This window comes from Halichoerus grypus, chromosome 9 (genome assembly GCF_964656455.1).
Source record: "Halichoerus grypus chromosome 9, mHalGry1.hap1.1, whole genome shotgun sequence".
Taxonomy (NCBI): Eukaryota; Metazoa; Chordata; class Mammalia; order Carnivora; family Phocidae; genus Halichoerus; species Halichoerus grypus.
This window is the reverse complement of record NC_135720.1, coordinates 98096435-98119477: the sequence shown is the minus strand read 5'-3', so window position 1 is coordinate 98119477 and position 23043 is coordinate 98096435. Positions and strand designations below refer to the sequence as shown.

The 23043-nt window shown below is 40.5% G+C and overlaps 1 protein-coding gene across 1 annotated transcript in view; it reads right to left on the bottom strand.

Annotated features, from left to right (window-relative positions):
* The window catches only part of PKHD1 (PKHD1 ciliary IPT domain containing fibrocystin/polyductin), a 443829-nt gene that overhangs the window by 109479 nt on the left and 311307 nt on the right, over positions 1-23043 (bottom strand). The window contains exons 55-59 of the mRNA XM_078054411.1: positions 18113-18267; positions 16572-16724; positions 9585-10463; positions 8715-8883; positions 6770-6927 (exon numbers count right to left, since the gene is read on the bottom strand). Of these exons, the coding sequence (XP_077910537.1) occupies positions 6770-6927; positions 8715-8883; positions 9585-10463; positions 16572-16724; positions 18113-18267 (1514 nt within the window). The remainder of the gene's footprint in view (positions 1-6769; positions 6928-8714; positions 8884-9584; positions 10464-16571; positions 16725-18112; positions 18268-23043) is intronic.

Here is a 23043-nt window from a genome sequence, read left to right as displayed (position 1 = left end):
GGTCAGAAGTCCTGGTCAGACCACAGTACTTTGCTGGGAATGACGTCAAGGAAAGTGTGGGAAAAGCTTATCATGAGTTTAGGTTTTTAATATAATGATTCAATGTAGAATTTAAAAAATAAACTTAGCATTGAACTCATTTTTATCCAATGCTTCATTATTAAAGTGACAGTTTGAGGTCATTCAAGTCACTTTAGTACTAGCAAAAATAATCTACATTAAAAAAAGTTCAATATATTCTTATTATTCGAAGACTTAATTTAGATTGTGAAGACTCCTATATCTTTTTAGTTCATGTTCTATTCCCTTTCAGAAATACATCCAGTGTGTGTATAAGCAAGTATATTTATGCCTATGGTATTTGGCACAGGGAGCAAATTCTGGATTTTTCATGAAAAATTGAGACTGCTCACTTTTTAAATTAAAAATATTGTCTTCATAACATCCTGTCTCTTTACATCAAAGGAAGCATATTACTCTATAGTTAGTGATTCTCAAACCTTAACACAACAGAATCACTTGGGGAGGTTGTGTGTATGAATGAATGTGTATCTGTGTATATGTGTGTTTAAACACAAAGGCCTGGGCCTCACATACACCTATTCACTCAAAATACCCCCCAACATGCAAATGAATGTTTAATGTCCTAGATAATACTGATGATAAGTCAGCTACAGAAGCCACTGCCCTAAGCACATCAAATTTACCTCCTCAATTGAAAAATATTTGGCAAGAAACAGGGTATTTTGTTTTGTTTTGTTTGTTTTTGTTTGTTTTTAAAATTTCCAGGCCATTGAGGACCAATTTATATAATTTAAAAAATATAAATTATCTGACCAATTAGACATACAAAATAAAAGCCCCAAATTTTCTTTATTAGAGCCAACAGACATAAAATTACTCTGTCAAGTTGCTATGTTTCTAAGCGACCGATTCATGTCATTATCTCATTATAGACGAGTGCAAGACTTTGCGGGCCAGCACACGTCAGCAGACCACCCGTGGGGTGGTGCATCCCTAAGCCCCCCTTAGCTTTAGCTTCCTAACTGCACTGCCTGCTCCCAGTCTGACTCCCACTCCCTATCCATTCATTCCACGGCTGCATGTACCATCTTTTCAGAGAGTGAACATCATCCTCCAACATGCATCCTCCAACATCATCTTATCAAATCGTCCTGGCCTAGGAAGGAGCTGACTCCTGGCTACCTGCAACTACTCCTGTTCCCATTAATTACACACCGGGAGCACTGATCACCTTTCCACCCACCCTCAGACACGCTGAAGCCTCTGTCTCAGAGCCTCTGTTCTGGCTGCTCTCTGTCCCTAGAAGGCTCCTCCCTCTGCTCCGAGCAGTGACCCCTTGCCCCTCATTCAGGTCTCGTTGGAAATGTAACTCTGTTTCAAATAGCAGCTCCCTTATCTACACCTGCATGCACACACGCACAACCTTCAATCTACCACTCTGACCCAAAACCCTATACTATTTTCTTCGTACCTCCCATCACTATTGGAATATTTTTATTTGTTTATATATCTCTCTCCACTGGAACATAAGCCTGATGAAAGCAGGAGTGTTGTCTTTTTCACAACTGGAGCTCCCATCCTTAGAAGCCTTCGTAGACCGTAGGTGGCCAAAATGCATTTGCACAATGAATGAAAATGCCAACTTCAGCATGCGGCATGCAAAAGCTGCTCAAGGAGGGCCCCCTCCATGTCACCCCCCTTCTACTCTCTACATCATGGCTCAGAAATCGTAAAATGATGTTGAAAGTAAAGCTCTGACTTCTTCCAGTCTTCTCTCAACCACACAGGTACTCCACATGTACAAACTGGCCTGGGAGGTAAAGCCACCCATTTGTAGTCTGGGACAGACTGGAAATGACTAAGAAGCCAGAGTGGGATGCTCTGGCACCTGTCTAGTCCCACCTGAATGGGATACACATTTCAAGACTTGGTTTTTCTCCATGATTTTGGATCTTCAGATCATCAGCTGCTTCCATAATCAAAAGAAATCCCTTCCAGAATAAAATGCAAATGGTTCTCAGAGGATCTCCTGCTTGGGATTAGCTGCTTTGCACTCTATTGCCAGGCATGTTTCAAAGTTGGCTGCAAACGCAAACTTACAGATAAGTACAAATCAAAATTAACAGCTCACTTTTCCCCTGGCTACACACCCTGCATCACACAGATAGCAAAACCCACTGGCACAGTATTCCTTAGAGCTGATCCACATGGATAATTTTTGCTTCTAATGCTAGAGTATATGACAATATGCCGAGACCTGTGGATATCAGTCTGGGTTGGTAGCTCCGCTGTGAACTTATATGTGCAAATACAATCTGTATTTTTCAAATTAAAAATAATCCTCAAAGGCAAGGGACTCCAAGCTGTTTATTAATAGATCTGAGACAGAACATAAGGGTGTGTCACATTCAATGCCACTTGGAAAAAATATGAGAGTTGGTTCCAGTGGTCTCCATTTTAATCTCTGCCGCACTCCTTTCCTGTTCTACAGAATATTATAGATTCTTGTCTTGAAGGGGAAAAATACAAAATAGACACTCCTTCTCTTCAGATTAAATTTGTGCTTTTCTCATCTATCAGATTGTGTACAGGAATTGGAAAGTGGCATACAAGAGAATGGTTTAAAAAATAAAAAGGGATGGGGCGCCTGGGTGGCTCAGTCGGTTAAACATCTGCCTTCAGCTCAGGTCATGATCCTGGGGTCCTGGGATTGAGCCCCACACCGGGCTCCCTGCTCAGCGGGGAGCCTGCTTCTCCCTCTCCGGCTTCCCGCCCCCTGCTTGTGTTCCCTCTCTTGCTGTCTCTCTCTGTCAAATAAATAAATAAAATTATTTTAAATAAATAAATAAGAAATAAAAAGGGACATGAATTAGGGAAGGAGGATCTATTCATATTTTGGAAGTCAAAGGAAAACCGTACAATCCTGTCAGCACCTGGAAGACACCATTTATACTCTGTGCTGTCTCCTTCATTGCAAGAAGATACAGGTTGTATTTTTAGTGCAGTAAACAGCAGGTTCTACTGTGGGAATCCTTGTAGTTGGTACCTATAGCAACCTCATTTAAAATGTTATAAAGCTTTAAAACATCAGGAGTTGAAAGCAGTCAGTCATATACTCTTTCCTATATACATTCAACCACATATACACACACAGGCACACACACAAACACACACTCCCAATTATGCTTGTCTACACACTGACAGTAAGTGGAATGTTCTACTGTAATATCTGCTGGAGTTTTACCATTGAATCAGATTTCACAACCACATCAGAGAGTTAAGAAAAATAAAATATACATCGAGCCGCAAGAGCATGTTTATGCCTAACCAGTGTATTTATACCACATGGTAAGCAACTATCTGAGTTCATCCAACCACCCCATTACTTACACATGGAGTATTTTTTTAAGATTTTTAAATTTTATTTGAGAGAGAGAGAGCACGCACAAGTGGGGGGGGAGGGGCAGAGGGAGACAGAGAAGAAGACTCCCCACTGAGCAGGGAACCCGATGTGTGGCTTGATCCCAGGACCCCAGGATCACGACCTGAGCCAAAGGCAGACGCTTAACAGTCTGAGCCACACAGGCCCCCTACACATGGAGTATTTGATCACCATTTTAGAGCTCCTGTTTGTACCAGACATTTTCAACGCCACAGCCATATGTTTTTAGCACTCACCTTCACACACCAAAGACTGCTGGTAGAACCTACCACTTCCTTCTAAGAAAGGTTTGTTCCTGGCCACAGGAAAGAACAGAGTTGGCCTTTGTTCAGGGAAAGCCAAGAGGCTAGAGAGTTAATGTCCAGAAGCATCCTTCAGCCAATGACAAGCAGGGATTTGAATATAAATACCTTAGCCTCTTCATAGCTTAGCAGGGATATGTTTAGGTCATGTGCCCAGGGTCTCCTGGAGCTCCCCCCAGGACTTGAGCTCTAGCTGTCCACAGCAGAAACCAGTTTGAGTCCATCCTTCCTGGCTTCACCTCTTTCCCTGTCTTACTTCCCCACTTCTCTACTTTCCATGCTCACCCCCTCCCATAAACTACTAGAGTCTAAGCCTTATATCAATGTCTGTCTCTGGAGCAACCCAAACTAAGACACTCTTCAGTCCTTACTATTTTCTGAAATGTAATTTCCATTAAATACTCTGGAACACACGTCCCTTGGTACTGATTCTACAGCAATGAGGTCCTCACCAAAAACCACAAGTGTAGAAAACCCTCACAATTATGCCTGTACTTTGTTTGAAAGTAGGATCTTTTCTCCATGGCATAAACACCTATAACAGTGGGATGACTCTTAACACCAACAGGGTAACTTACTATAGAAAGCTATCTGAATAGGGGCACCTGGGTGGCTCAGTTGGTTAAGTGACTGCCTTCGGCTCAGGTCATGATCCTGGAGTCCCAGGATCGAGTCCCGCATCGGGCTCCCTGCTCGGCAGGGAGTCTGCTTCTTCCTCTGACCCTCCCCCCCCCCCATGCTATCTCTCTCTCATTCTCTCTCTCAAATAAATAAATAAAATCTTTAAAAAAAAAAAAGAAAGCTATCTGAATAGATATAGTGGCAAATGAGAGAGTAGCTGCCTATCTTTTTTTCTTTTACTATTCTGCACGTATTTTTCTCAATATATACTTTCCCTGCATTTTATTCCTCTGTGCAAAAATGTATTTGTTGTTATATTCAACAGATATGACCAACATATCAAAATGAATATTTACTTAGCATGTTCCACGCACTCAGCACTGACTTTTTAAAACCTATATTGTAGTCCCCACAGCATGTCATCCTGTTGCAAAGATAAGCCTTCAACCTATGAAAATATTTAAGAGAAATGTGAAAAAGTAGTGAAGCATGAAATCGTATGGTAATTAAAAGACTTATGTAGAAACTTCTGTAAATGCCAAACGTTAAAATAGCAGTGGTTCAAATGGAAGTAAGGTGGCAACAAGGAAAAAGAGACCTAGGAAAGTCTTGGTTCCAAATTTCCTATTATGGGTAAATCCTTAAACCTGTGACCTAAATTGAAGCCTCAGTTTCTTCTGTACGTTCTCGAATGGTTTGGGGCAAGCAACATTAATACTCTCCTTGGCTATCAACAACCCATTCACTTGATCAACCCATCAACTACTCTTTGTTGAGCATTCCCCAAATATGTAACAACGAACAGGACAAAACTCTTGCCCTCACTAAGTTTGCACTTTAAAAAGCAAACAATAAATCAACCAGTAAACAAGGGTCTTTACAATATAATTTTAAATAGTGGAACTCTGACAAAAAATAAAGCAGGCATAGTAGAGCTAGAAAAGAATGGGGGCATAATTCTTTTGGACAGGGTGACCAGGGATGGCTTCTCTGAGAAGCTATCATTTGAACAGAAGGAGCCAGGTCTGCAAAGAAATGAGAACAGGAGATTTCAGGCAAAGGAAACAGCCAATGCAAAGGCAAGCCCTGGGGTAGGAATAAGCTTAGCATGTTAAAGAAAACATACGACCATGATGAATAAGTAAAAAGGGTGTCACAGGTAGTCAGGGACCAGGTACTACAAGACTTATAGCCTTGTAGTTTGGATTTCATTCCAGGGGAATGGAAAACAATTGGAAAGTTGAAAAGATCACTGTGGCTGCCATGTGAAAAACAGATTGTGGGGTATAAGAACAGAAGAAAGAAGATCAAATTAGGAGGCTATTCCATTCCCTTGTTGGGTGAGAGATGATGATGGTTTACAAGCGAGAGCATTTATATCAGAAAAAGGAATAAAGTTTCACTCCTAGATTTTGAATGATGATACCAATTATGGAGGTAGGGTCAACTAGGCAAGAAGCAGGCTGGGGATGCAGGCAGAGCTCAAGAATCCATCTGGGGTATGTTGAGTCTGAAATGCCGATTGTACTTCCCAATGGAGTCAGTTGGATATACCAGACCAAAGTTCAGGGCTGGGGATACAAACTAGAAGTCATCAGCAGTAGAAGATATTTCAACCTTGGACTTAGCAAGATTAGGGAGAGAACCAAAGAGATCTGAGAACATAGACCTGGAACATTCATTCACTTAGAACTTAAAAAGGGAAAGGGAGACTAGAAGAGAAGTATGGAAAGAATCAACCACTGAAACAGAAAGAAAGCTGGGGAAATTCTTTAGATTTATGAGCAACAATTTCCACCTGAACTCAAACAGAAACTCAGAATCCCATTGTTTGTGGACATAGAAAGATGATGATCTCTCTGGGGTTCCAGCTATTAAAACTGATCCCTAAATGGGCTCTGGTTGCATAAGCAAGAAGAAGGAATTTTGAGTACAGCCCTTGGGGGACAATGAACAGATAGAGGAAAGGAAGGAAGCTACAGGACATCTACTCCACCACCCTCCCCAGAGTGAGAGCCTTTCTGTCTGCCCGGAGGGAAGAGAAATGTTGACTCGGATGGCAGAGGAGCAGGTTCCCTGGCTGACTGGAGTCCTGCTCCAGGCGCAGGTGAGCATGCTAGTGAGAGGATGTTCGCACTTGGGCACAGAGCTGCGTGTTGGGAATCTGCGCATTATACAGAGACATAAGCGATCTCATGGAGCGAATCACCATGCTGTCATGGCATTACTTAATCCCTCAGCGTTCCTGTGATAGCACAGACTCCAACTGGAACTCAATTCCTCTCCTGGCTCTTTTGTTCCCACTAGATGACCCAGCCAAACCAGCTCCTTCACATGCATCCTCCCTCTGCTGGAGGCATCGAGTTCAGATATAACCAACCTGTGTTGAAGAAGGATCCAGTCCACTCTGCCTCCGTTTTAGGAAATACAGACACTGGTGGAGGCAGACCCAGGGCTCTCCCATCCAGATCCTTAAAGAGGTATTTTCTTGGATCTTCACAATCTGATTCAGGGCAGACCAGCGTTCCTAAACCTTTCCTGTGAAGACAGACAGAAAGCAACCCTCTCATTCCATGATAAGCAACACAAAGAAAACAGATATTGGTAGAGCTGACATGAAAAAGAAATCCGGGATGCCTTGGTGGCTCAGTTGGTTAAGTGTCTGAGTCTTGGTTTTGACTCAAGTCATGATCTCAGGGTCTTGACATCGAGCCCCACGTCAGGCTCCACACTCAGTGTGGAGTCTGCTTGTCCCTCTCCCCCTGCCCCTCCCCCCCAAATAAACAAATAAATAAAATCTTAGAAAAAAGAGAAAAAGAAATTCAACAGGATTTTATCACTAATAATGTGCTACACAAATACAAAATAAAACTCTATAGAAAATGTTATTTCCCCATTATATGGGCAAAAAGAAAGACATTCTTATAACCAAATATTCTAGATACCTGAATATATAATCTTTGCTTCAATTGCTAATTTGGTAAGAAGCAAGATAAAATAAAATGCTCCTTCCTCTAATATCTACTGAACATAATGTAATCATTTCTTTATGAAACTTTGGGGCCTTGCAGGACTTTAAAATTATTATTATAAATATCAATTCTATTTGTGCTATATACAAAGTAAAAATAGATATTTTCATTCAACAAATATTTATTGAAAACCTACATTTATATGTTGGGGAATACAGTGGTGATAAAGACAGACATGGTTCCTATACTTTCAGAATTGAGAGTCAGGTGGGTTATATAAACAAGTTATAAACAATTATAGCATTGAATTATAGAGCATTTATTTGATTTCCCCTGGTCTAATAATTTTAGGTACCACTGGTAATAATATTAAATATTTATTGTATGCCAACCATGTGTCAGGTATTAATAATACAAAGAATCAGATGCTAATATCATTTAGCTTTATAACTATTTCATCCCATAAGTAAGACATGAACCTAAGGAAAATTGGGCAGGAGAAAAAATGACAGAATAAAACAAATTGCAAAGCTCATAATGTTTAGGTACCAAAAAAAAAAAAAATGGCTCAGGAATGGGCATTAAAAAGAGATTGGTGTTGGGCCAAACATATTAACTTTCTAATTAGGGCAAGTTTTCCTGATTCTTTTCTTTCAGCTAAAGGAGTTTTCCCCAATGTTGTGGGGAAAAGAAAGTAACCCATCATCCCTGCTCCTAATCTCCCCACTCCCTTTTATGACAAAAAGAATTCCTCATCCAGTTTTCATATCCCTGTCTAAAAGTCCCAGATCGTATGTTCAAGAACAGTAATTACACAGGGTCTGAGTGCCAGTATCTAAGCCACTTCACTCAGTGCAGGGATTTCTGACAACAGAAATCCTTTGACCTCCTAGTCCCTGCACAAGGGCTCCTGAGCCTTCTTCTGAAAACTAGTGACACCATACTCCATGGAAGATTCAAGAATTAGGGTAAATTTTTTTCCACTGATTTTGAAAACACCCCAAAGAAGTATCTCTAATAAAGATAAAACAATGAAACAACAATAGTAAAATTAGCATTCTATCACTTTTGCTCCCTTTTTTAGCCAGAAAAAGTCACATGGCTGAGCCCAAATTCAAGAGGGAAATAGAGCCTCTGCCTCTGCTATAGGAGAGATTGAAAAAATCTTGTATCGAAGGGCATGAACGTAGGGTAAAGAACTCGAGCCATTCAATCAATCTACCATATCTTTCCAGAAAACTTATTTCAATTTACATTGATGATCTTATTTTTTTCTTTTAAACATGCTTAAGGATTTGAGGAATTGCCAAATACTTCATAAACATGGCTTATTATAAATACTAAAACTGGTACCTAGCTTGTAAAGGAGGAAAATAGAACTTGTTTTTATCTTTGATCTTTAGCATCCTGGTCCTCTCTGCTGTTATTGGATGCATGATCCCAGTGCTCTCCACATTTGGCAGGATGCAGACATCTAGGTCATCACTATAGCAACTCTTCACAAAACTAGAAAAGGTGACATCTGAAAAAAAATTTAAGATATCATAACATTGGATCATAGAACCTACCAACCATAAATACAGAATACAGAACTAAATATTCTTATACCAATGCATATCTAGGAGTAAATTTAAGCCATCCATGGTAGTTCCAGGAGTTAACATAAATCCCAATTTAAAATATCAGTAGTTCTTCCAGACATGGACATTGTATGCGAAAGAGAAGAGTATTCCAACACATTAAAGTCTTAAGAGCAATACTTTTCATCAAAGTTTTGATCACGATCCAGTGGGAGTGAGTACAATAGTACCAAAGAGATCTGATGGAAGATTAACATCATAGGTTATGGTATAACTGGTTCTAATCCAGGTTGCCCTATCACCTACTAACCAACTTGGGTGAAGCACAATTTCTGCATCTGTTTTCTCCTTTTTATAATAGGAAAAAGAACACCTACCTAGAGAATTGTCATATAATCAAATTAAATAATCACTGGGAAAGGTCTTCAACATAAATAAAGCAATGACTTTTTAAGGAGCCACTCACTGTCATTATAAACCACCACTGTGCTCATCAATAGCCAGCAGGTTATCAACTGGACAGTAACCACTGGACTACATTGTACCCTCTTGCTGATATAATTTCTGAACGCTATTGAAGATCCTACGCACAGATGTATGAAGATCCTAAGCACTACACTGCTTGGAAGCTAAAACCTCCTACCTTGAAGTTTCATCATTCCTGAAATTAAATGGCCATTCCTCACTCTGTGCCATGGCTCCTGAGGCCACCGATTTGGTTCTGAGGTGAACACAGGCCACAAAATACCAACTCGGCCCCCTCTTGGATTGGAAGGAGCGCGATCTCTTGATGTCACGTTGGCAGAGCGAGGCTTAACTCTGTCCTGAATGCAGTCAAAAGAGGAGCTCGTGGCCACAATGACTGAATTCCTAAGTACAACCTGTACATTTTCAATGTGACCCTGTGGAGCAGAAGACACATACACCGCTGCCAAGAGACCAATAGTATTATCCACCAGAGTGATGTCCTCTAGCTCCACACTGTTCTCTGCATGCAGCATGGTGCCATAGTCAAAGTTCTTGAAAGCCAAGAAGCCAGAGATACCAGTACAGTTGTCAGGCCCATTTTCCTTGTAGAGATGAAGGCCATGAAGGCTTGAGTGGGCCACATTGTCAGACCAGCGAGCTTCAGGAGAGGAACACCTGTGGCCTTGGATGTGAAAGCCAAGTCGCTCCGATCCTGCCACAACATTGCCATAGAGGCTGATGTCCCTTGCCTGGTTCACTTTGATTCCTGCCACCCACACGGTGGACCATGCTGACTGTGTCATCAGAACCACAAGGTTATTAGAGAGAGAAAAGTTCTGACCCTCCAAGTCGATGCCATGGCCAACTGTGCCAAACACTAGATTGTCCTTTAAAATGATCCCATGACTGGCAGCCACACGAATGCCCCCACTGCAGCTCTGGTGCAGAGTGGACGATATTATCCAGGATCCTGCCGACGCATTAGTGAGCTCAATGGCTGAATACAATGGTGACCCAAAGTTCTGAATTTCCACATTTGAAAGTTGAAGGACACCTGCAAACAAAATGCAGATCATCAGGTACTCTCTCCTGCCCTACAAAAGGTAGAAGGATGGCCCATTTATGGGCATCAGGAGATGCAGAAAATTTTTTTAATGTAATAGTTTATTCTCAATACCAGCACTGTATTTCACACAATGAGTCTCACTAACAACATATGCATCACCCGAAATATCACATGAATGCTTGCCAAGGTTTCATGTGCAGTCTGAAGAGTCTGGCAATAGGATGGGGGAGAGGAAAGACAGATAGGGAAGAGAGATAGGCTTTGGAGATGAGCACGTTAGCTGGCAGATTCCATGTATTTTTCTGCTGAGCTGGTCAAGGACCTGGAAGAGAATGAAGGAAGTACGGGTTCCTGGCCACTCACCTCAATGCTGTGTCTCCTCTCAGCGACCCCATGTGAAAGGTCTATTGCCATCCTCACAAAGATATTACAAGAAGGAATATAATGGTCAATTATATAAAACATATTTTTAAATCATTTTAAAGACCCCATAAAATCTTTTCTGTATTTTTATCCCAGCCACACTGTGGTCCCTGTCTCATTTTCACAATAAAAAGATTCTCTACATCTTCTACATCAGGAGAGGATAGTGAATTATTTAGTCTTACCGAGGAATTTTTTGGTACTAATTTAAGTAGGTACTTCAAAAATACAGTATGAACTACAGCCATTAGATTGATTTAAAAATATAATGAGCACTAATATGTCAATGTATATACTCTCAGTAAAATAGATGAAAACACGATTATAGAAAAAAATGAGGTGAATTAATAACTTTTGCACCTACCTCTCATACAGCGCTCATTAGGTACCAGGCACTGTTCTAAGTCATATCTCAATAGGGCATGGGTGTTTTTGTATATATGTGTGTGTGTGTGTGTGTGTGTGTGTGTGTGTGTGTGTGTATATATATATTTAAACTCTTAACTTCACAAAAATTCTACGAGGTGTGTACAATTATCATCCCCATTTTACAGATAAGGAAACTGAGGTAGAGAAGGTTTAAGTAACACACTACACTTGGGACGTAAGCAAATGTATAGAGGATGTACTATTAACCCCCACAGAGGCACACTGTGGGGAGTGGGAGACGTGGTGGAATAAAAGGAGCAGCCTTGCACTGGGGTTCAGGCGACTGCACTACAGCTAGTGTGCCCGGAATTAGTCATGTGCCCTTAGCTGCATAGGTCACAACTTTATCCCTCACGTTACTTCTTTCTTCTTTTTCCTTTTTCTTTTTTTTAAGATTTATTTATTTACTTGAGAGAGAGAGAGAGAAAGAGCATGAGCAGGAGGGGCAGAGGGAGAGAGAATCCCAAGCAGGCTCCTTGCTGAGCGTGAAGCCTGATGTGGGGCTTGATCCCAGGACCTTGAGATCACGACCTGAGCCAAAACCAAGAGTTGGACGCTTAACTGACTAAGCCACCCAGGCGCCCCTTTTTTCTTTCTTTTTCTAAAGGTACTGACAAAGGTGAACTATAAAGTTATTTTTCTCAATAAAATTGGAGGGAGCTATAGTGTTTCAGTAATAGTATTTAAAGTTCAGAAGTAGTTCAGCCTAAACCCTCCACCTTCCCCACTCCCTTTTCACAGAGGAGAAACTAACATCCGGCTGCCATGGAGGACCAAAGCATGGTCTGGAGGACAGATGAAGTGAAAGATGATGTATGTGGGATGCCTGGGTGGCTTAGTCAGTGGAGCGTCTGCCTTCAGCGCGGGTCATGATCTCGGGGTCCTAGGGTTAAGTCCCACCTAGGGCTCCTTGCTGAGTGAGGAGCCTGCTTCTCCCTCTACCCCTCCCCTTGCTTGTGCTCTCTCTCTCTCTCTGACAAATAAATAAATAAAACCTTAAAAAAAAAAAAAAAGAAAGATGATGGATGTCTTTCTGGGGTTCCTGGGTGGCTCAGTTGGTTAGGTGGCCAACTGTTGACTTTGGCTCAGGTCATGGTCTGGGGTCCTGGGTTCGAGCCCCACGTGGGGCTCTGTGCTCAGTGGGGAGTCTGCTTGAGAGTCTCTCCCCGATCCTCTCCTTCTGCCCCTCCCCCACTCATGTTTTCTCTCTCTCTCTAAAGTAAATAAATCTTTAAAAAAAAAAAAAAAGACCATATATGTCTTTCTTTGTAACCAGGTGATAGGATTCCAATATATCTAAATTTATCAAATGACACTGATTAAGGAGGCACTGGTAGATGGTATAGAAATATTCACTGAATGATAAAACATCCAAAAACTATTTGTCTGGTGGTAACATTTTTGACAGTTCCCTCACCAATAGCACACAGCTGAAAGGGCTGTTGAACCTGTCTCCATAAGACAGTGGCCCAAAGCGTTAAGCGTCTGCCTTCGGCTCAGGTCATGATCCCAGCGTCCTGGGATCGAGCCCCGCATCAGGCTCCCTGCTCCGCAGGAAGCCTGCTTCTCTCTCCCGCTCCCCCTGCTTGTGTTTCCTCTCTCGCTGTGTCTCTCCCTGTCAAATAAATAAATAAAATCTTTAAAAAAAAAAAAAAAGACAGTGGCCCAAAGGACACCAAATGCTAGATTCCGCACATAAATAGCTTATTTTATAGAATAGAAAGTGGTTCTAGAATCTCAGGCAAGGCAATATATCAGTATTATTTTAATTTGTGGTTTTTTTATGTCTTATACTTACATGGTTATAATTCATAGTTTTAAATCATACAATATCTTTTTACTCGTGTGCATATTAACCAGTGGCTGAAAGCTAATGGATGAAAGACCTCAGTGTGAGACAGGAATCCATCAAAATCCTAGAGGAGAACATAGGCAGTAACCTCTTTGACATCAGCCACAGTAACTTCTTTCAAGATACATCTCCAAAAGCTAGTGAAACAAAAGCAAAAATGAATTTTTGGGACTTCATCAAGATAAAAAGCTTCTGCACAGCAAAGGAAACAGTCAATAAAACAAAGAGGCAACCCACAGAATGGGAGAAGATATTTGCAAATGACACCACAGATAAAGGTCTGGTATCCAAAATCTATAAAGAACTTCTCAAACTCAACACCCAAAAAACAAATAATCAAGTCAAAAAATGGGCAGAAGATATGAAAAGACACTTCTCTGAAGTAGACATACAAATGGGTAACAGACACATGAAAAAATGTTCATCATCATTAGCCATCAGGGAAATTCAAATCAAAACCACATTGAGATACCACCTTACACCAGTTAGAATGGCAAAAATGGACAGGGAAAGAAACAACAAATGTTGGAGAGGTTGTGGAGAAAGGGGAACCCTCTTACACTGTTGGTGGGAATGCAAGTTGGTACAGCCACTTTGGAAAACAGTGTGGAGGTTCCTCAAAAAATTAAAAATAGAGCTACCCTATGACCCAGCAACTGCACTACTGGGTATTTACCCCAAAGACACAGATGTAGTGAAAAGAAGGGCCATATGCAACCCAATGTTCATAGCAGCAATGTCAGCAATAGCCAAACTGTGGAAAGACCCAAGATGCCCTTCAACAGATGAATGGATAAAGAAGATGTGGTCCATAAATACAATGGAATATTACTCAGCCATCAGAAAGGATGAATACCCAACTTTTACATGAACATGGATGGGATTGGAGGAGATTATGCTAAGTGAAATAAGTCAAGCAGAGAAAGTCAATTATCATATGGTTTCACTTATTTGTGGAACATAAGGAATAGCATGGAGGACATTAGGAGAAGGAAGGGAAAAATGGCGGGGGGGGGGGATTGGAGGGAGAGATGAACCATGAGAGACTATGGACTCTGAGAAACAAACAGGGTTTTAGAGGGGAGGGGGGAGGGGGGATGGGTTAGCCCGGTGATGGGTATTAAGGAGGGCACGTACTGCATGGAGCACTGGGTGTTATACAAAAACAATGAATCGTGGATCACCACATCAAAAACTAATGATGTACTGTATGGTGACTAACATAACAATAAAATTTTAAAAATTTAAAAAAAATAGTAAGTACTTAAAATGTCTTGAGCATTTAAGTGAAGAATTAAATAAAGATTATGTTCACAACTACTATCCTATTTTTCCTTTTGAAAATCACAATTCTAAGTATAAATGGCTGGATGTTATTGGTCAGAAAAAGAATGACAGGGGCCTCCAATTTAAAAGTAGGAATTGTAAGTCCTGGCCCGATTTTCTATCCTATAATTTTTCAACGCCCATAGCTGGCATCCTTGACCTACACCTGCCGATTCCACTTCATCCAGGCTCTGGAGTATATTTACAGAAAAATGCAAGGCTTCTTAATTTAGTGTGGGAAACCGGATTAGATTCTAGAACAAAAAGGGACATTAGTGGAAAAACAGGTAGAATCTGAATAATATCTTGAATTTAGTTAAGAGTAAGGCACCCATGTTAACTTTTTGGTTTTGACAAATGTAGCAGATATGGCAGATATTAACAATAGGGAAGACTGGGCAAAAGGTACACAGGAACTCTCCATACTATGTTTGCCACTCTTCTCGAAGTCTAAAATGATTACAAAATTAGAAATTTATTTAATAAGGGCTTCAGAATCAGACTTGAATTTGAATGTTACCTCTGCCACTTTCTAGCTGGATGACTTTTCTTACTCTTCACTTACTTTCTTTATTCCCATTTATGGAGCACTCAATACACAGCAGTTCCTTTACTAGAAAAATGGTGATGAAAGATGCAACCGTACCCTCAAGTTGTTCACAAGCTCTTAAGTGAGTTTCACACATAAGCAGGCAATTTTATTACAGTTTCCTCATCTATAAAAATGTCTCTCTCACAAAGATATTAGGATTGCATGAGATAAAATAGGCATGAAAATCGGCATTAATCCCAGTCTATAACATCCCTTCCCCCCCGGGGATGATTTAAGAAACCCTAGATCAGCAATGCCGGAAATTCCAGACCATGTCAGTCTTGCTGCTCATTCAGTTCTGGCCTGGTGCTAACCTGTCAGAATTGGCCTTCTATTCTGTGATCATGTTCACATGGCCTGCAGTTTCAGTTAAAAGGGACCCTGTCTCGTTTCCAGAAGACCAGGACTCAGCCTGTGTCTCAGTCTTCTAAAGCATGGTTTCTCAATCTCAACACTATTGACATTTCAGACCAGAGAATCCTTTCCTGTGGGAGGCTGTCCTTGCTTTGTAGGATTGCAGGATACACTGTAGGCTCTTTAGCATCTACCTACTAGATGCCAAGAAGCTCCCCCAAGCTGTGACAAGCAAAATGTCTCCAGATACTGTCAAATGTCTTTTGGGGGGAGGGGAGGAGCAAAGTCACTTCTGTTGAGGACTCTTGGACACAGAGCCTATGGAAAGAGAGCTTGTTCCATGGGCCGGAAATCCTGAACTTTTGATTTAAGTTCGGTACGTATACTGCCGTTTACCATACTGGTAGAACAGACGTGCCAACAAAAAAGTGTTTCATGCTCAATATATTTTGGAAGTAGCTAGATCCTTTATTCCAGGCCTTCTCAGAGCCTTTATTATATTCAGGTACTCAGTGACCTTCTAAGAGGGAGCTACAGTGATATCCTCTCCCGAATTTATTTGACCAGGAAACAATTCTAGAATAATATTTAAGGGATACAAGTTTAAGAACAAGGTCCTAATCAAATAATGTTGCAGCATTCCAAAAGAGTTAAAGCTTGAAAGAAATGAGAAAGATTGAACTGATCCTTAAAGTAGTCTAGAATATGGAAATCATTTTTATTTAAATTTATGCTATTAATTTATAGCATGAGCTGAGGCCTGCCATCAGATATAGCATGCTACTGGGAAAGAGTAATAGAAATTCAGGAAAGAGATAAAACTCAAGTGGTCATTAAATCATCTATAATTTCAAAGCAGAGGAAATTTCACATCTGCTGAAGATGTTTTCTTTGAGGTAAAAATGTGCATATGTGCTGATCGCTAGTATATTATTTTAACATCACACTGATAATTAAGCACAGATTAGAACTGAAAATTCATAGCTTCTCAGAGCACAAAGGAGCCGTCTAATTTGAACGTTTTGTTTTATAAATGAAAATTCTCACAGTTGGAATTTCTGAATGTCCCAGATGAATAGGCTCCAATCGGTAATGCTTAGTAACTTAAAATTCAATTTACCTGAAAATTCCTCACTGCTGGATATTCTGAAGGACCCCACAAGTAGTCTCGCCCTGCATGATATATCAGGCTGGATTTGTATATTTCGGGTCAAAAGTCCAACCTCTGCAGCCAAACGAATGTATCGGCCATCCTCCATGACATGGACGCTTCCTGGGGCAATAGGAATTGGGCAAGAAAAAAAAAAAAAAAACTTTAAAAACCTATTTCGGAAATTGCCAGCTGGGGACCCAGAGAACCTGACAAATGAAAACACTCCTTTCCCCTCGGAAGTCCTACCAACATTAAGGTTGCTTTTCCTCGGGCATTCTCCACAAATGTCAGCTGAGAAATGAAAAGCTCGTTCACATATCTCTCTTCGGGATCAGAGTGAGAGTGTTCGAGCAAGAATTCATTTCTCCTTAATAACTGTGGGTACTGGGACAATGAAGTCAGGGCACACCTGTCCAATTAGTGGGGTCCCCAACCTCCTTCCTTAAATTCATAGGTGTGAGACTTGAGTGTTTGGTTGTACATCGTCCGTGGACCTCCTCGAAGAGAGTGAAGAATCCCAGACTGACTGAGGCAGTAACAGAGCTAAAGCAGCAATGTATAGGAGTAAAGGGACAAAGAGCAGTGGCAGTGTCCTCTCATGATGGGTCTTAAGCTCAGAATTGCCTGAAGGAGCCCCCTCAGGGACAGGAACGGAGTGCCCTGCTCGTCTGTTCCACTGAGCTCCGTTTACACTGCACTTTGCATCCTACTAGCAAGGACTGCTGGAGATTTCTCCACTTTTTAAAAAAGAAATCATCCTTGGAACTATGATTTAGAAATAGCTTTGGACATAATCCTGCTGAATACATGTATGTTCCTCTCCCATATCAGAGACAAAAAGATATTCCCTAACCCCTCTATTTCCATGTTTTATTACTTATTAGAGTTCTTGGATTAAACATATTACTTGGACTGAACCTGGAACCTCATGGCTATTTATAATTTATGTGCAAAGTATTTGAACTGTGCATAATGTATAAAAATATTTACACTTTTTTTGTGAAAAAGGTATTTGGCTTTTTATCTTTTTTTCTTTTTAATAGTAGTAGTAGTCAGTACATAAAGTGTCAGGAAGGACACATTCCTGCGTATGGAGAAAGAAAACATTATTTACAATAACTGTCGAATTCTAAGTGATTGTATGATTCAGTGTGTCAAGAAATGAACTGGAAATTCAGCTCCCCTGAGGTTTATTCTGGCTTAGCCATGGAAATGCCCAGTGACCTTGAACAACATGCTTAACCTTTCTGCTTGCTTCTAGACTTGCCATTATATGTAAAAAGTAAAAGAACAAAACAAAAAATTCCTTCACATCTAAGTATTCTTTAAAAGTTAAGCAATACAATTAATGAGGGAATAGAGGTAAAGCCTTCTAGGATGAGTCTAGGGAGCAGCAAAGTGTTATCCATCCCCTCTGAATGGCCACTGGACACAAGATCCCCAGGCAGGTTGCCAAACACATTCTTCCTGGCTCATCCTTTTCCCTTCTCCAACAAACCAAGCCTTACCAACATGCCGGTGTTTGAGCCGTTCATGGATCTTAACATGGTGAGCCTGGACTTCTTTCACAGTGAGGACCTCTGCTTCATGAGGCTCATAAGAAGAGGAGCTAAGGACGATTTTGTCATGGGGCCGCCAATCTACTGTGTCCTCTACTATAATTCTGTAACAGCATAAAAATAGTATCAAGTCTACTGGCCATGCAATACAGATCACCTACTAACTCCAAAGAGGAAAGGAAATCCACTGCAACCACCAGTTCCCACCAGGGAGACTGACTTAGAAATAACAAATCAAGACAGAGAAAAAAGGCTTCTGTGAAATGTTTAATGTTCATGGAGTCAATGGTGTGGCTTACGTGTATACATCACAAGGATTGCAAAGAGATTCTGTAGCCATAAGTCCAAGGTAAACGAACAAGAAAGAGTAAAAGTTCCAGAGTTTACTATATGCCAACTACCCATGGTTTCTTAGAACAGGCATCTTCCTCCCTGATTGGGAAACAGCTTGTATAATAAACGTGTTTCAGAAGAAATCTTTTCTCACATTTTCTAAAGAAGTGTTATGTCATTTTTTGGACAATTTATCATCATGTATTAAGGCTCCTACCTTCATGGTCAGACAGATATAATGTGGATCCTAGAGATGCCACTTACCAGCTACGTGACCTCAAGAAGTCACTTTTCTGAGTTTCTCATCTTCCTCTTAAAAGTGCCAATATTGAAAGCTTCCTTCTGACATTCCCATGTTACTGTGGGGACTAATGGGATGCATTTCTTGAGTGTCGTGCTTCCACCACAATATGAAACAACGATGGTTTTGTTCATTTTCATTTTTTTAACTCACATTTAATAAAACTTCTGTTCAGTCTTTCACTGCCGCCTAGCTTTTCCTAGTGAATATGTCTGCTTTATTCTTCATTCACAGTCATTACCAACCTCAATGGCATAAGTTTATTTTAATAACCTGCCTCTTTTGCTAATGTCCACATTTTAGGAAGCTTTGACAAGAGAGTCTCCTCTACCCATAAATATTCACCCAGGCAACAAGTCCATGTGAAGGCTATTCCATCATGAAACATTTATTGATTGAACACTGGTAGGCACCAGACACTGTAATAGGTGCTAGAGGCGTAATGGTAAATAAAACATATGTCATTTGCATTTTTAAAAATGACAACTAAGATTTTGACTAGTAGACAGCCTTAAAGAGTTTACTGCAAGGGAGGGGAAATACACACGTGTTTCTATATAATATTAACACCAAAAAAAAAAACCCCAAATAAATTACAGGGGATCGTTTGTGGGTCAATGGTACAACTCTGCTATGAACCAAAGACTGTAACTAATTCAAGTCTGTACACCTGAGCTTAGACAGAGAGAGAGTCACAGAAAAAAGGACTACTGTCAACTGCTATAATTTTAATGAAAGAATTTAGTCTTACCTTTGTTCCTGATTTGTAGTGACTTCCTAGTTACAGAATATTGAAGCAACTGCTAGTTTTTAAAAGCAAAGTAACTAAACTCCAAGAGAGGAAACGACAAAGCTCAAGACTAGATCATTGAATGGAGCCAGAGGTTGGATCAGGACAAAGGAAGACTCCTGATTAAGTCCAGGTTCTTTCCACTAAATAACATTGCCTCACCTGTCTGACTCATAGTCCTTCCCCAGCTGAATGGTAATAAAAAGCAATACCGGGGTGCCTGGGTGGCTCAGTCAGTTAGGCGTCTGACTTTGGCTCAGGTCGTGATCTCCGGGTCCTGGGATCCAGCCCCGCATTGGGCTCTGCTCTTAGCAGGGAGTCTGCTTCTCCCTCTCCATCTGCCCCTCCCCTCTGCTTATGCTCTCTCTCTCTCTCAAATAAATAAATAAAATCTTAAAAAAAACAATACGCCCACATCTCAGAATGATATCAAGATAATCCACAAAATTATGAAGAGTCTGTGAACCATACAATGGAATACTATGCAGTCATTTAAAAAGTGTTTTGTAGCAGAGCATGAATTATAAGACATTTTGTTCATGATGTTTGGATTGAAAAAATCAGGATATAAAACAATATGCCCAATTTGTTTTTTAAATAAAAACAATGCATGCAGAGAAAACAGAAGACAGGAAAGATGCACAGTAAAATGTTAGTCCACCTATGGATGGTGAGGTTATTAGTGATTTTCCCTTAAACCTAAATTTTCTAACTTAACAGAAAAAAAAATACTTTTTTTAAAAAGAAAATAAGGCTATGGATAAAAAGTCACACCAAAGTCAATTAGCAGCACAAATGAAACTGATCCTTTCCTTCATAGTCAGTATTATCTAGATAATCTTTTATTATTACCCATACTGCTGAATAAAGTTCTTCAGACGATAGGCACTATAATGTTCTGAAAAGTTTCTTATGAAATGAGTTGAAACTCATTTCTTGTGGACACGGGGGATTTTTACGGCAGTGACTTTGAGATCGACGCTGACCTCTGGACCATTGGCCACAGGGTAGTCTCCCCACAGGAAACAGTACAGCGCTGCCATGAGCTGTTTCTCCCAGAGACAGCCTGTGAGGCATGACGAGGGCCCACACCTGCTCCTAGGGACTTCCAGAGAGCTCCGCCCAGGCCTAAAAAGAGCCCCTGACCCTGTGTTGGGTGGGGCACTAGGGCCCCTCCGTCTCTGTCTTAGGAGGCCTGCCCTATATTCCCTCCTGCAAGGCCCACCTTGATGGGGCCAGAGTCTGCGTAGACAACCATCCCCAGCTGGTCAGCTTCTGCTGGGACCGGCTCCATCCTCCACCCCAATGGCCCCGACTACAGCTGCAGCTTGTACTTGTGAACACTGGGAGTAGGCATGTGCAATGTTGGTAGAAGATAGAGCCCGCGCTGCCTGCTTGCCTGTCCCAGACTTTTTTTTTTAGAAAGAAGTCCATGTTCTTCAATGTTGTACAAAAAAGAATGGGTAGACCCAAAAGTAAATTAAACATTATCACATTTATTTATACCACTATCTAGTTCTTCATATTAACTTTACTATTCAAACAAAAGAAAATAGGTAGCAATTTAGGGATAAGAAAAAGAGATAAAAACCAAAAGATTCTTTTCGACCATGTTTATCCTACATTGTGTCTACACCAAGTGCTCACAGAGATGGCTTCTTTTTACTTCGCTGTACAGGGATTCTGTTGTATATAAAACTGAACCTGCTCAGAAGCTGAGGGACACTAGAAATGATGGGTCCATCTCCTGGTGCACTGTCATACAATTCAAACAACAGTGCAGCTACCAGCTTGTAATTTTTAGGGACTGCAAACAAGGCAGTGTATGGTATGATAAGGATGGATGCATGTCATCATACATTTGTCAAAACCCACAGAATGTACAACTCAAAGAGTGAACCCTAATGTAAACTGAAATGAATGAAACTTCATTCCCTAACTTCCTTAAATAAGGGTTCTGCTCCAGCCAGATGAATCTGCTCACTCTCCCAAGAAATAGCTATGTGCTTCTCACCCATCACTTAAAATATCATTGTCCTTACTCTGCCCTTCAGTCCACTCATTCTTAAAAACTGAATGAAGTTCCTTTGCCTTCAAGAAATCTTCCCATGGGAGTCTCTTCCCCACTGAACACCCAACCCCCACCTCTGTTCCACCCAATTTTGACCTCATAGATACCACTGCCTTGCAATTGATTTTGTATTCTTGCTTTCTGTGGCTATTCAACTTTGATACTGTTAGATAATATTCAATAAAAATATGGCTACCTCGCTATATAAACACTGCAGCACATAGCAATGTTCTTGACAAAAAGAAAAAAGAACTTTGAAATCATTAGCCCGAGTTTATATGAAAAATATAAATGAACTTAAGCTGACCTTTTCCATTGAGTCTTCTGAAACTTTGCAGGTTCATGAAAATTAATCTCTCTCCTATACTCCTGAAGCCTTGGGAATCCCTATGTCACAAGGACAGTATACATATGGCAAAGGAGTATGGTCCCTTCCACTTCTGTGTCCAAAGAGCAATAGTGGTAACTTCTAAGAAAGTCATGGTCCCCGTTATCAAGAACTTAGATGGTTCTGTAGGTCAAGTATCAGTTTTCCTTCAATTCCAACATCCACTCTTTCCACTCACAGTCTTCTATTATTTGGTTACCCTTCAACCATTTCAAGAAATCCTATCTTCAGGACTGCTTGAAGCCCAGCTGTCCGCTTAGTACTAATAAGAGTCCTATAGCTACAGGGGAGAGGATAGACCTTTTTGTTCTGAGCAAAACACACCTAAAACAATAAATCAACAAAAAAATTAAAAGAGTTGTTTGCAACATAACTGGACCTAAATGAAAACCATATGAAAAGAGAGAGGAAACTATGAATAATCGCTGCAGAAGTCTCCCGAAAGAAAACCTTTAAAAATATATAAACAAGATGTCAGCACAGTTTTCTTTATTTTGGCACTAACATTTTATCTAGTTTGGAGAAAATATAATACCTTTGGTCAAAAGAACATAATTACGAAAAAGGAAAAAAATGTATGCTTCCTGACTTGATTTAAAAAGTTTTTACAACCATGCATAAGGCATCCATATATAAACACCTACCACTTAAATGGATTTGTTAACTAAACGCTGGGGGGTCTTAATGATGATGGCTGCATTTGACCACAGGCTCAGAGTGTCTAGAGTCCAAGATGTTTTCTTCCCAGCAATAGCGATAGCCATAGATTTCTGAATTCTACTAACACTGAAGGTTTGTTTTTAAATTTCAGTTTAATTTTTTTTTTTCATTTTTTTCAGTGCCATTGAAAGGTACTGCGGATCCTCAGCCTGCATTGGATTATGCGAGGTACTGAAGAAAGGGAATGGCTTTGGCACGATACCAACGCTGATGATGGTAATAAGAAGAGTTATCATAAATGTCAGCTATTTGTCTACCTGGCCTCCTTTCTCCTTTT